At 33.0% G+C, this 15,890-nt stretch overlaps 1 protein-coding gene across 6 annotated transcripts in view; it reads left to right on the forward strand.

The window, feature by feature from the left end:
- TDRD3 (tudor domain containing 3) overlaps positions 1 to 15,890 on the forward strand; it is a 162,338-nt gene that overhangs the window by 119,631 nt on the left and 26,817 nt on the right. For all 6 annotated transcript variants that reach the window (XM_055335867.1, XM_055335868.1, XM_055335863.1 and 3 more), the window contains exons 11-12: positions 1,388 to 2,232; positions 7,035 to 7,160. In XM_055335867.1, coding sequence (XP_055191842.1) covers positions 1,388 to 2,232; positions 7,035 to 7,160 — 971 coding nt within the window. The remainder of the gene's footprint in view (positions 1 to 1,387; positions 2,233 to 7,034; positions 7,161 to 15,890) is intronic.

Below are 15,890 nucleotides of genomic sequence, written 5' to 3' on the forward strand. Positions count from 1 at the left end.
TGTTATAAAGCAAATCTTGGGAAAAGGTGATTTTTAAAGAAAATCTCTAAGTAGTCTTGGCCACTGTTTGAGATCTTGCATATATGAAAAAATATATATTCTTTGTCAAAATTAATGGGTGACTTGGCTGGGTATAGAATTGTACTTAGGACATAATTTTCCTTTAATTTCAAAGACATTTAAAGCCTCTAGATTGGCTTTAGCTTCCAGTGGTTCTGTTGAGAAGTTTCTTGCCATTTTGAGTCTTGGTCTTTAGACTGTGACTTATTTTGCCATTCAGGAACTTTTAAAGGTCTTCTCTTTATCCCTGTTGCTTGAGACATTTTATCCGGTACCCTTTGCCTCCAGTGGCTTTTGCAGATGTACGAAAACTGTTTTGGTCGTCCCAGTGATTAGGGAAGATGCTTTGGTATTTAGTGTCTGGATGACAGAAAGGTTAATTTTCTTGCAGTGCAAGAAACAGTCTCACCCAAAATGTCAGTAGTGCTACTGTTGAGAAATATTGTGACCCTTGTGTATGACAAGAGAAACAAGACATGTACACCAAAGACCAGTCAATATGTTTGGTGATAGGGTTATAGACCTGCTGCATAAAACAATGGAGGAAGAAAGTGTAAATGACAAGTTACAGATTGAAATAGAACAAAAATCCCTACATGAAATACAGCCATTAAGTTATCTATGAGTACATATTTACCTTTGTCACTGCTTTGGGTTCCTAATTGAACATTATCTGCACTATTGTGCTTAATCATATTTTTGATACTTTTGTCTGTATTTCCAAGTGGTACCTCCTCTTAATTACTTTGATAAGTCAAAAGCAATTATTAATTCTCTTCTGTAGTAAGGTATCTATTTGTAATCGAAACACTTAGCAACTCCAGATCCAGGCAGGTTAGAGGAGTAACATTTTTGCAAAGGCTAGAACTTGACTGACATTGAAGGCATACATATTTAAATTGAAACAAGATTCCAGGAATTGGGCAAAGGTTGTACTTAGCAGCTTCATAGCAGCGTCTTAGCAGTTTGCAATTCTGTTTCATTAATGTCTTGGGAAATGAATGACCAGAATAGCACATGTAGATAGCTATATTATAAGAATGCAAACGTCCAAGAGAAATTCCTTTTGGATCATCCCTCATTTTCTCATGATTCATAGCATTGCTTTACTTTACTAACGCGGCTGACCAGGAAAACTGGACTTTAGAAACAACAGAACTCTAAGGAAGTAGAGGGGGATTAAGATAATGAGGTGGGAAGGTAGTGGAAAATGTTAAAATAAGTAATTTGATGATTTGTATTAATAATTTTTAGATATCTTTAAATCACTAGATATTAATGCAGAGTCTTCATTTTAATATGTATATAATACCCTTGTTCTTTTCAGAACCTAAATCACAGCCACAGCAGCTTCATCAGGGACAACACAGATTGTCAAATACTGAGCAAAATGGAGTAAAAGATAACAATCAACCAAGACATCTTCCTCGAAATGATACCAGACAGCCAAGAAATGAGAAACCTCCTCGTTTTCAAAGAGACACCCAAAATTCAAAGTCAGTTTTAGAAGGCAGTGGATTACCTAGAAACAGAGGTTCCGAAAGACCCAGTACTTCTTCAGGGTCTGAAGCATGGGCTGAAGAGAGAATCAAGTGTGATAGACCCTACTCTAGATACGACAGAACTAAAGAGCCTTCATACCCTTTCAGTTCTCAGCACGACGGTGCTTTTAAAAAAAGGGATAACTCTATGCAAAGCAGATCAGGCAAAGGTCCATCCTATGCAGAGGCAAAGGAAAATCCACTTGCTCAAGAATCCACTGATTATAATAACCAGAAACGTGGGAAAAGAGAAAACCAAACAGCAAATCCTGATCATTTTTATGACAGGAAACCACGAACAAGTAACGAAACTTTCAGTGGTGTAAAAATTGAAAAACATTTTAATGTAAATACCGATTTCCAGAATCCCGTCCGAACTAATAGTTTCCTTGGTGTTCCAAATGGAGAGACAGACATGCCACTGAGGGGCAGGCGAGTGGGACCGATTAAGCCGGCAGGACCCATCACAGCTACACCATACGATGATAAAGTATTTTACAACAGTGGACCCAAAAGAAGATCTGGGCCCATTAAACCAGAAAAAGTACTAGAATCATCTATTCCTATGGAGTATGCAAAATTGTGGAAACCTGGAGATGAATGTTTTGCACTTTATTGGGAAGACAACAAGGTATGCATGCTGTCAAGCTATCATATACTAATATTACTGAATGTCGCATTCTAGCGAGGCCATAGAAGGCCATTGCCTTGGGACTGGGACTTTGGTTCTATGGCCGTACATGTTTAAGGTCTTTGAGCAGGTTCATAGATATGTAATTTATAAAAGAGGAAAAGCAAAATATTTAATATGTTTTATGGATGTTTAGGGAGAATCAGTCTCAAAATTTGTTTAGGTAAGTTCTAATTTTAGATTGTATATCAGAACAGTATTTAAAAGTGATGAAGTGAAGTTGATCAGTTACTTCATTTATCATCAACTGTCAGTGTTTGCTTTTCTTTCTAGTAAAGTTATGCCGATTCACAAGGAAGAAAATGAGTGGAGTGGCACAGAGTTAAATTCTATGGATTTCATTTAAATTAAAGAAAATATACAATTGGCCTACTTAAAAGAAATCAGAACAGAAAAGCTAATTATTTAGCTAACAATAAATGATAATAATTAAGACAGTAATTTAAGCATTCTTTAGTTCTGCATTATATGCTGTCTACAAAAGAAAGCAAGAAATCATGAGGAAAGGGGAAGGGAAAGACAGAAGATAAGGTCAAGAAGGAATACAGTGGATCAGAGGGAGAAGACCCAACAGAGAATAAGAAGGGGAAGAGGAAAGAGGGAGCCTCAGAGAGAAGGAACTTGGCACATGTTTCCCCCTCTACCAGCTCTTCTCGCGTCTTGGGGGCTTGGGGGCAAGTCAAAGAAGGCTTCTCCAGGAAGTGATGTTGGGGCCACTTCCAGAACTTGCTACAGTTTGTCAGTATTTTTAGTGTTGGTTCTTGGCTTGATAACTCCATCCTCTACCATAATTTTAAGTTTCTTAAAGGCAGGGTTATGTCTGTCTAGTTTTCCTCTGCAGCCCTACTGCCCTGCTTCTCCCACAGTGGAGGGATCTGTTAATTAGTTAATTCTGAAGGGGGTATTTACATTAGAAAAAAAGGAGAGTGGTAGGGCACTGGAGATATCAGCAAGATCATAATAAAAAAAAAATTTAAAAAGAGGAGTTCTAGTGTGAGAGACCTGGTTGGATGTGAGGGTCAAGTTAAAGAAAAAATATTGGAAATAAGTATTTCATAGGTAGAGTAGTTTCAGTTGATAAAATAAGGCTATGCTCAATGAGAGTTTGGCTAGAAGGAGTGATGAAGACAAAGTTAACTGTAGTTTTCAAGGAACTGAATTTAAGGCTAGGGAATGTGGTTGGATCTTTTAAAAGGATACGAGAGGGCCAGGGATCAGGAACCAGGCCCTCCTGTGTTCAGTGAATGATGAAGCATAAGCAGGGTGTTAGATGTTCCTTGATGATAGCAGCAAGGAGAGGGGTACTTGTGTCAAATGCTTCTGTGAAAGTTTGATTAAGCTGAGAATGGAAAAATGTGTTTTTTTTTTTTGTATTGAACAATGTCTGATTGTTGGTGATCTTGATGAACAGAGGAAGTAAAAGGATTTCCAAGTGCATTAACTTTTGAAAGGCTTAGTATTATGACTCATGCTTTCATTGAAATCCCTCAAGGATCATGCCCTAGTAGTAAGTGCAAAACTAATACAAGCCATTACAAAGCCTACAACCAACCATTTACAGGCTCAAGGATATCTGTTTGTACTTCATCTGCCTGCCAAAAGAAAATATAATCTTCCTTTTGGAAAAAAAATTTTTTTTCTAAACCTCTTCAATATTTCATCTGTGATGTCTGGTATCCTATAAAAGAATTTGGAAGCATGGTTAAAAATAGAGAAAATGAGTGAGAAACAAATAAGCAACAGAGAATAATAACAGACCTATATGTATTCAGATGTTAGACTTAACAGACGAGTTCCTTAACAAATACTGAGTAAAACCATAATTGAGTAGCTGGTAAGTGTCAGGTACCTGGGATATATCAGATAATTCTGGATATGCTATTATCCTAATTTCTTCAAACTTTATAAAGTTTTACTTATAGGTGTAATTATCACAAAAAGATCAATAATACCAAATTCAAATTCATCTGTTGCCTTTCCTGAATATATTTAATATAATGTCATATAGTTTGTGAAAGAGAGTACCTAACAATTCCCAAAATGTTTTGAGCTTTTAGAGTATTCTTAGAATAATTGGATGATCTTCTAAGGTGACTCTTCTGACTTTAATTGAATGTGTACTTTCATTTTAGAGTGAGGGACTGGGGGCTCTCTAAACATTGCACCATTAAACAAATAAACAATATTTACCCCCTGAAAGAGATAGGATTAGTTAACTTCTGAAAACACCTAATGTAAGATAGCTTTTAAAAGTTTGTCAAGAATAGTCAACTTTCCTATTTTTTAACCAGAGACCAACCAAGATAAAGATTTAAAAAACATGAGTTATAACTGTCGTTAAGAAACTGTAATCTTAATTGCATTATAGTGCTGTTATGAAGATAATCAACTCATTAGAATAATCTAACATTTAAAAAATTCTTCACACTATCTTGCCTTTTCTCAACCTTTATTTCCATAGAAAGATTTGAGAATTTGGGAAAATTCTCCTTCTTTCTCTAGACTGCTATATTTAGTTCAGTTCTTTCTGCCCTCTCAACTGGAATACTGTAACAGCCTCCAAAATGGTTTTCTTGCCTTAAACCTTATTCCTCTTAAATTTGTCATTGGGACTACTATTACTGATCCTGATCTTATACCATGTCATTCTTCCTAGTTAAAATCTTTCACTGTGGGGGATCCCTGGGTGGCGCAGTGGTTTAGCACCTGCCTTTGGCCCAGGGCGCGATCCTGGAGACCCGGGATCGAATCCCACGTCGGGCTCCCGGTGCATGGAGCCTGCTTCTCCCTCTGCCTGTGTCTCTGCCTCTCTCTCTCTCTCTGTGTGTGACTATCATAAATAAATAAAAATTAAAAAAAAATTAAAAAAAAATCTTTCACTGTGGAACAAATACAGCCTGTAGCATGCATATAGAGCCTCTATCTTCAGTCACTTACCTTCTTGTCCTAATTTCCTATTGGTTGACCCTTCTCACATCATGCCATAATTAATTCTAAACTGTAGTTCTGCTCTCATCTCCATATTTTATGTCTCATTAACTTTCTGTGGAACACCCTCCTCAGTTTTTTTACTTAGCTAAACCTTCTTCATCCTTGAAGACTGTATCCATTGTCATCTGTTCCAGCAAATTCTTCCCAAACTCCTGAGTTTTATTAAGTACCCTATCACTGCACCATTAGTACAGTATACTCCACATTATATAAAAGTAATTTTTTTTTACACAGGCTGTTTTTTATTAGACTCTAAGCTTCTTAAAGGATGTCAACTTATTTATTTTCCGAGGCTATATTATGACTTTCATTTGTTGAATTTATCAGAACTGATATAATTATCTGAGGAGCTTATAATTGAAGCATAGGTCCAGAAATTCTCACAGTAATTCACAGATCACTGAAGTGTAAGGCTAAGAAATAAAGGAGAAAAGGATAGATGTGAATGTATATCAAGAACTCTAATACAAGAACCACCCCCCCCAAAAAAAAGGGAAAGAAAAATTCCAGCATGGTGTCTCTGAATTTACCAGCATCCAGACCTAGGAAGAAAACACTATGGATTAACTTAATAACCTTTGTGATGTTACTTATACTAGTTGATCAGTAAAAACAGATTTTTTTTTCTCCTACTATACTCAGGATAACATATTTTACAAGGTTATAGATGATAAGAATTCTTGTTACTTTTAGCTTTTTCTGATTCTGGTGAGCTTATGAAGAGATACTCTTAGAGTAAATATTGTTGTAGTAAGAGCCTCCAGCTACCCTCGTTTGAAGGAAGTATTCCTTAAGAATAAATAGTTTTCGTTTTCATTTCATCTTCACTAAGCAACATTCAGACCTGTAATTTGGGTCCTGAATGGGTTGACATATAGTAGAGAAGTACTCCAAATAGTTAGTTGACCTATTCCTAGTTACCTTAACAGAAAAAAATTTAAGATTGTTATTGTTATGTAAATCAATTCCTTGTGTGTTTGTTAACGTGAATTAGTTCCCAGAGCCAAATTACGCTAGGTAAACTGACAAAATAAAAGTGTCTGTCTGGTCTTGCCATGTCTCAAATCCTACAAGTCTTGGATATAACTAATGTGTTTATTCCTACTTCATGCCAGCTGCCCGTGGTGGCTGGCAGTGAGTCCCCTTCTTTGAGATTTATTTTTGTCATATATTTCTATTTGTTACATAGATTGCTCCATAGTTACATTTTCTGATTAGTAGGTAAGAATTGTGTAACTAATGTTCTCAAAGGGCTTCAGTGGCTAGCTACAAGACATAACACTAGTTCTTTTTACACCCATTAATATGTGAATATTCTTCTCTACTGAGCTTCTTAGTTCTGTCCTGAAATCTTACTACTGCTCAGTGTATGTCACAACTCATATGGAGGTGAGAATTTCTCCCGTTTTTTTAGCCAATTTATGATTATCTAAAGGTAAGTTTTCTTTCTTAAAAATATTATTCCCTTAAAAATTTCCTTTCAAATATTGCATACTTGAAGTTACTAAGAGAGTAGATCTTAAGAGTTTTCAGCATAGAAAAATTTTGTAACTATGTGTGGTGATGAACATTAACTAAACTTACTGCAGTAATCATCTCACAGTATATACATATCTCACTAAAAATTAATCTAAAAACTGAGCTTCCAAAAAAATGCACATTGTAACACTTTGAGTATTTGTTTCTATCAAATACTGCCTTTTGTAGACAATGTCGATTGCCATATTGAAAACTCCTTTTTGTCTCCTCAGTTTTACCGAGCAGAAGTTGAAGCTCTCCATTCTTCAGGTATGACAGCAGTTGTTAAATTCATTGACTATGGAAACTATGAAGAGGTGCTACTAAGCAACATCAGGCCCATTCAGACAGAGGCATGGGTACGTGATCCAAATTCTGTACGGAGGCATAAGTTATTTTGAAGAAAATACATAGCTCTAAACGATTGGTCATAGCAACACAAGATTTGCCCGTGTGAAAAAATATTTTGAATTTGCTTAAAACTAGCCACTTTTAAAGTAATATTCTAATTAATTACATTGAACTACAATAAAAATGAATGCATTGGAATTAACTTTTCTTGTGTAATGCTTTGTTATATTTTGCTTTGGAAATAGGTGCCCTTATTTACGTTAGCAAGTTTTTATGCATATTTTGTTCTTTCCCAATTTGTTACTTTAAATTTGACTAAATTATGTCCAGCAGTTGTCAAATTCAAATCTCTGTTGGATATGTGTATATTCTTTACATATCAGATTAAGAAAAGAACTTTGAATTACATATGAAGTCATGCTGCATATGTATATGTACGTATTAATTATAATATCTCTGTTTAACAATTATTTGATTTTGTTGCCAAATGTATGTCAAAGCTCTGTGATAATTTTGTTGATGTAATTTAGAACTATTGGTCTCATGGGAGTCCATTTTATAAAGGACTTAGGTGACTTTAGATACTCAGTTATATTTAGGGAAAAACAGGAGGGCAAGGTATATTAAAATTAGTTTCATATAGATTTTTTATTTCCTTTCCTCAATTTATGATACCTGTTAATATACTTATCATTAGAAGCCTAATAGGTTTCTATTTCTCTAAAATAGCAAAATACGCTCTAAAATTATGATAGCCTTATCATTGAAGTATACAGTGTTTTCTCATTTGCTAGCTTTAGTTTAGTTTTGGTCTTACATTTTTCTCTTACCACCTCAATGTCATCTACCCCTCCATCACTCCTTTCCAAGAGAAATAAAGTAACAACAAAAAGCCTAGTACCAGTAATTATGCGTTGGGCCATGGAACTTTATTCTTTACCATTTTATTCTAGAAAAACTATAATTTTCTAGATAATTTATCATTTCATATTTTATAGTATATTACTAATGGTTCATATGTTTAATTAAGAGCTCTTTTCCCTCACTCTCATTGTCTGGCCACTTTTTCTCCAAAAGACTGAAATACCATCAATATTTAGTTTATGTCCTTCTTTTCTTGAAGAAACTTGATGTAACATACCTTTCCCCTTCTGACTTTCATGTGACTATATTTACATTCTCTTTTTTCCATTAATACATCTTAATCTTATTTTGATGGTAAAAGTAATTATTTTTAAGTCTGTATTTCTAGAAGATGAAGCCTAGTTTGCTGTTCATAATGTGCTCCCAAATGTGTTTAAACTATTACAGTCGAAGAGTCAAAATGGAATTTTTACCTTTATGTTTTTAAGTTTTTTTAAGAGGATGTGATGAGATTGATTTTATTCTTTTCTCCCTAGAGAAAAATTTAGTTTCCTTATTTTACTTCTTCTCTACTTCCTTTTTCTGTTTCAGGGTGGCCATAACTGATGAGCACATTTGTCATTCCTCACTGTAGCTCTTTCATTCAAAGGTGTTTGGTACTGAGTGATCATTTTCTTTCTACAGTCAGTGACTTTTCCTTTCTCCCCCTTAATATTCCTCATTGCTTTATCATTGATTTTAAGTCTATGTAAACTTAGCTGGACAATAGTTTTATCAGTTGTCACAGCCCATGTAGTGATTCTGAACCACAGCAATATTTTCATATTCTTTCTACCCATTTGTGAATATTCATCTATGCTTTATTCTATTTTTTTACTGATTTACTTTTTTTACAGTCAACGTAAAAAATTTTTATAAGATAATTGAAATATTTTACAGAAAGAAGCAGGATAGAATCATTAAATCTTTTGGTGATTCTGATATTTTTTTCTCCTGTGCTTGTTGATATTTCATGATTTTGCATTAATATAACAAATATTTTTGGATCATGAACATTGTTATTGGGGATGAGAGCATTCTTTCTTCTTTTTCTGCATGAATAATTGACTTAGTTTGTAGAAGCATCTCCTTGATATGCAGAAGCCACCAGCTTAACATATCTTCATTCATCTCCATTTTAAAAAAATGCATATGTGCATATATACATAAAAAAGCCTCTGAAGAAAAAGAATGTATGCAGTTGTCAATACGTTTAATGTAAAGTTAGTGTTGAATTGTCTTGGCCTCTGAGAATATCCATGTTGAGGGTCTATGAGCACCCTCTTTTTGTAACTGGAATTGTGACAAATTTTAAATTAATCAAAAGCAAAATATTCACCAGATGAATAAGAAGATAACTCTAATTGATAAGTCCCATTAGAAAAATTAAAGGGCTGCAAAGGTACAGTGAAGTTTTTAGAAGCCTTAACACAGTTGTTCACTCACACCATGGATTGTGTCACTTTTAATTTTTAACTCTTGCACTATTTTTAATTGTGAAATTATATTGTATCTTTTATTAAGGTGTTTGTTATTGGTGTAAGGTTTTGGAAGAACTTCGTTTTCTTAAATGTAGCAATGATCACTCATTGAAGATTTTTCTAATAGTTTGCAGGAAAAAACACCCAAAAGCCTGCATATAAATCAAAAGCTTTTGTAGAAATCAGTTGCCTGTATGGTCTCTTAAAGGCATAAGGAGAAATCATTGAATAAAAAGCATGAAATATTAAAAGACACAGTGACTAAGTTAATAGTCTCTTGTATGGAAAATTAAAGTAAAAACCAACTTAATACTTTAAATCTAAAGGTTAATATTTTTCTTGTGAAGTTTAGGAATTATTTGCTCTGTAGACTAAATATTTATTTTGTTCTAGCTAGACTTCAGCTGGTTCTTTTAGCTGTCATTAAATATTCTCTCAATTTTAGTCACTTTATTATGGTGAACTCTCCAACTATCACACATAGTATGGGGTTCATAACTTACTCTTAACTGGATAAATGCTCTCACTGTTTCCCGCAATGTTCTTTAAACATTGTACGATTTTCCTTATTTTTCCAAAGTAAATGAAGCATTAGGGAGTCTCATATTATTTGTAAAATTATATAGGAAGAAAAGCGTAACATTATCTTATATTTCTGATGACTGTATGAGAAAACATTGGGGGGCAGAGAAAACTGCTTTTTGTGTTTCCTGCAGGCCCTTTCCAAATTGCTTCCTTTTAACTCTAAAACTAATACCGGGAAACCAGTAAAAAGATGCCACAGGCAATTTGAGTTACTGTAAAATACCCTGGCACTGCTGCTTAGACAAACCTTTTGTGTTTTTAAAGTGTAGTTGCTTTTGAATTGCTTTCCTAAGCCTGGAAAGACACTTGTCAAGTCTTGATTTTCCAAGTATTTTTATGACCTAGATTCTATGGAGGCTTTTATATCCCAAGAAATGTTTTAGAACTTGGTGGTTTCTAAACCTTTTTTTTATAAATTCATAGTACTTCTTAATATCAGGAAAAGAGCTTGTTCAGCTGTTGTTCCAATGAAATTAATTGTAATTATGTAGATAATGTTTAGTTCTAAGGCCTTAACATACACACCATCTTGGCATTGATTCTGGACAGATGGATTGTTATTACCTTTTAAATAATCATCCTGTTTTAAATATTTTTCTGTATTCATCTACTCAGCAAATATTCATTGTACATCTATTAGGTGCCAGGCATTATTCTAGGTGAAGGGTATATGTTAATGCATAAAACACACAAAAATCCCTGCATACTGCATAAAGTTAGAAGAAAGTTATAGGTCCAGTTATGTGAAACAAACTAAAATATCTCATGAGGGTCGTTATTCTTTCTTCTTGAAGCTTTAAGATAAAATACAAGTGGAAAAAGTCTTATTTACTGAAGTTGTAATTTAAATAATGTTTAGGTCTTTATTTTATTCCTCCTTAGTTTGAAGATGAAATTAATGTGGAAGGAAAAGGTATGACCTAATGAATTTTATCTATTTTTAAAGTTCTTATCTATTTATCTATTTTAAAAGTAAAATTTATTTTTTGGTTCTTTTTTAAATAATTATGATATATATTTTTTCAGGTTTTGTATACTTTACAAAAAGAACTATCAGTCTCAAGTTTTACTTTCGAAGTAACTTTGCACAAATATTTTATAATGACATCCTGGGATACACATTTGAAAATTATCTTTTTAAATTCAAATGATGTTCACAAAAAACTATAAGTTATTCTACCACTAATAAAAATATTAAAAAGAAACATATAACCAAAAAACTCTAACCTATTTAATGAGGAAGGAGATTGAGAGTTAGGATACATAAATTAATGAGTTAAAATAGATCCTAAACGTATTAGAACAAGGTCATGTTAGTAATTTTAATGATGTAGTGATAAAGTTAGGCTATAACTAGTTTGTATTTGATATCAAAAGATCATAATAGATGTTAAAAAGAGGACAATTGTTATAGAAATCATTAACTTCAAAGGAAAATTAGAATTATGTAACAGTGAAGTTCTGCCAATTAGTATCTAATAAAAAGTACAAGCCCATATTTGATCATAGTCCAGAGGTTTTTCATTCTTGCTGATAAATTCTTAAATAAATTAATGGGTATAATTTACCATACTTAAATCTCTGCACTAAAAGTACAAGTTGATCAAGGTCACTGAAAGACTGAAATATATTTTCTTCCACCATGCATATTTCCAGAAACTTTCCTTCAAACATTGTCATATGGGCAGTGCTCATGTTGTTCTGTTTTGTTGCAGTATTAACAGAGTTAAGCAGATAAAACTGTACAGCTGGCTTGGCTCCATTTAAGCACATAATTTTCAAATCACAGGTGATGGAATTTGGGGATTCCATGCAACATCTTCAAGCTTCAATTTAATGAAGCTTGGTTGTATTTGATATTCTTTTTTTCTTCATCAATTACCCAGCCTTTCACAATTCCCATCAAAAGTTGTAGAATACACAGAAGGATTTTACTGGAGATATGAAAGCTGCTCACATAGAGGGAGAGATTATTCATTCATAAATGCATGCCATATGCATGGATATGTCAATTTAATACTGTTCGTATCTACCCTTTGAAGCCCATATTTCGTTTGTGATAGCCAAACCTGACAGATTATTATGAAAATACTGACATCTAGTTTTCACCCTACTATATTATTCAATAGAGACATTTTATTTCACTACATAAATTAATAGTAAAAGAATAATATGCTAGATAATAATTTTAAGAACCTGTACAAAAAGTATTGTTTGAATTTTGCTGTTTGATAATATATTGTAATCTACTCAAAGGAACTATATATAAAAACATCTTTAAAAGATTTCTGGGTAATCTGAGTTGTTCTTTATTGAGCAGTGAATGTACAGATTATATTATTATTTCATGTTACTTTTTCTGAAGATGAAATAACTTCTGAAGCAAAGCAACATGTCAGGGTATTACCTAAGATGCTTTCTGTCTTTTTACAGTTAGAATAGACATACTACTCAGATTTGCTTCTAACTTTAATTACAATTCATAAAATAATTCAAGCCTTAAATTATTTGAATAGCAACATTAAGAATCAAGTTGGAAAAATCTGCAGCATTTTCTTTTTGTATAAATGAATACTAATAGATATTATGTTAATCTTTTATCTTCTAAGTCTCACCTTTATTAATAGCAACCTAAAGTGTGGAGCCCTGAATTACGATGTTGGTTAATTGGGAATTAAATTATGATGCTTTAGGTTTATGCTGAATATTACATGATTTACTTTTTCCTTCAAAGTAGTCTTAAGGAGGCATCATGAGTGAGACCTGCAAATGAAGGGTGCTGGGATTGTCAGGTGAACTTATTTTTCCCTTTGAACTTTTTGATTCAGTAGGCTCAAGCCTTGTTTTCTTTTAAAAGTAAATTTTTGTTTTTTCATTTATTTTACTTACCAGGACTTTTAAAACTGCAATTCAAACTGCACTGAATTTTACCATTCTTTTACAATACAAGACTTGCTAATATACTCACTGCACAGGAAGTAAAGTAATAAAATAAATGAATCTGAGGAATATTTTTGTTTTGTTTTATTTCTCTGTTCCCAAAGATCTTACTCTTGTATTGGACATGTGCCTTGACTAGACACTCATATTCAGTATATTTTAAAGACTGTTATAAATCTAAAGAGGCATCCTTGAATTAAAAAGATACACATAGTTCTATTTTAGTTTCTAGTAAATTTCTGACCCTCTTCCATCTGCATCTAAAAAAGCAGAAAAATAATGTTGCTCATTGCACCATAGACTTTATTTGCTTTCAGATGGAGCCCCCACAGCACATTTTTCCTCCTTCGAAGTCAATGCTTGTGATCCTTGATGGTGATGGGCTATGAGGGGATTTAGGATATATATTTGATAGCATACTATATATAGTCAGTTGTGAGTTGTCCATTCTCTTTTTTAATTTTACATGGTTATCTTATTAGTCATCTCTCTCTGTTATCACTCTATTTCCAAAACAGCTTCGTATCCACCTGGCTTTTTTTTTTCTTTTTTCTTTTTTGGTACCTTCAGAAGATATTATCTCTTGATATACATGGACTACCCTTCCTACTGATCTTAATTTTCTGAACTTTATTAGACCTGGACTGTTTACTCTAGAATCATGAGCAATAGGTTTCACTATCACATCTCTAGGAAAGAGTGGAGTTGATATGTCTCCTTGTGAGAAATACTCTGTGTTATAGAGCTTCCAAATCCATTAAACTTGGGAACTACTAGCAAGAGTTTTACACGTTGGCTTGAAATAACTCCCCTAGCACCTGTCATTGACTGAAAGCTCCATTCAGAAGGGAAAGGAAATACTACAACAGTGAGTACATTTTGTTTCCCTTAAAAAAGAAAATCCATGTAGTTTATTAAGAGTAAACATAACTGAAGAGGCTCTAATTAAGCATCTTAGACCACCATAAGAATACAAAAATCATTAATTTTTTTTGTGCATACTTTTTAATGCCTGGTCCATCTAGCTCAGAGTTTTCTGAAGTGTGTTCTGAGAACATTAGTTCTGCTCTCGGATTAAATAAATTTGGAAAATGCTGGCTTAAAAAAAATAAGTGTGCTTTTTTATTATGAGACTTCTCAAGACTAAGTATTTTATTTTATTATGTTTTTCTCTATCTTTTTGGGTCTTCTGTAATTTCCTTCGATAGTGATTTATAGTTATCCTGCAACCTTGCTGAAATCACTTATTAGATCTATGAGCTTATGTTCATTTGCTTTGAGTGCTTTTATTTTTGATTATTTTTATTTAGAAATTGCTATTGAACATTCACATCAGTGATAACGTATTTTAATCTCTAAGAGAGAGAAGTGGTGTATAGTGCTTCACAAACTTATTTGCTCATGGAATTCTTTTTTTTTTTTTTTTTTTGCCTATTATAGAAAGTCTATAGGATATATTCTGGAAAAGATCTTAGCTGTCTTGTCACCTTCTTTCTAGTTTTCAAATTTTCCAGCTTTAAGATAGGATGAAGATTTATCTTTAATTATATGGTTTTAGCTGTTCTAAACCTCTTATTTATAACATAATATTCTATTTTTCTGTTACAAATAGAGACTAAATATATAAAAGACAGTTTGTCCTCAAACACATTCTAAGATTCTTAACCTTTCTTTGAATAGAGGACAGAATATGTTCCTGAAATTTTATGTCCCTTCTAAGTACTTATGCCATTAGTAACAGTATTTTATTACATAAAAATAAAAGTAAGATCTTATCTTACATAGAATTATACATAACTCACTGGTTTTTAAATTTTAACTTAACTCTAATTCTGAAAACTTCTAAGCATTAACTTTTAGAAATTGTCACTTGTGAAGACTACCGTCATAGCTTTTATAATATTACTGTCTTTTAATTCTCACCTACTAACCCACATGATCTTTACATGTTCCAACAGTAAGGTATTTTCACCATTTATTTGGATTTTGTATTTGTTATTTTCCAATAAACTAGTCTAAGGCAAAATGTGAAATCCCTTTTTTTGTTAAGATGACATTTCAAAAGAAAGTTTCAAAGCAAGTTAATTCCATTGGATAAGTGAACATTTTTAAGTGATGGAGAATCCGAAAGACCAAAAATTCAGTTTTGTTTCAACATTTATATTGCTCTTTTACTAATACGTTGTTGTGTTCTAAAGCTCTTGAATAATATTGTTTTAATTAGTGAAAAGCTTGTTAAAGCCTCCTGGAAAATAAGTAAGCTCTTATACTTAACTGCTCTTGATCCCCTGTTCTTGTTTTCCTGGTAACAGCAGTTAAGTGAGATGAATTGATAATCTTGGATATAATTCTAGAACTCACTTGAGTGATCTGGAGGGGGAAAAATTCTTATTTTAAGAAACCTGCCCTTTCCAGGCACTTATAATTATAAACAAGGGCAGAATTTATGGTTGGATAATAGTTAGTGGGAGTGCATAGGAACTCTATAAATAAGATGTAGATATATACTGTAAGTACTAGCTCTTTTAGAGCTTGAGGGGATTAGAATTTTAAGTGAGCACATGAACTGGCTTGATAACTAGAACAGTGGAAGGAGGTCAGAAATTATGTGTTGAATGATTTATGTAGTTCTGGTGGTCACCTTTATTACTGAAGAGTCCTTTGTCAGACATCAAGCCCAAGCATAACAGTTTTAAATAGGATAGTTTATCAATAAATATTCTTCAAATGCTTTTTGTAGCAAAGCTACTTTAGAAAATAGATTGCCCTATATACCCAAGGGATTAAAAGAATATAAGAGAAGCCAAAGATATATTTCTTTCCTTCCAG

Source organism: Nyctereutes procyonoides, unplaced genomic scaffold (genome assembly GCF_905146905.1).
Source record: "Nyctereutes procyonoides isolate TBG_1078 unplaced genomic scaffold, NYPRO_anot_genome, whole genome shotgun sequence".
Lineage (NCBI taxonomy): Eukaryota > Metazoa > Chordata > Mammalia > Carnivora > Canidae > Nyctereutes > Nyctereutes procyonoides.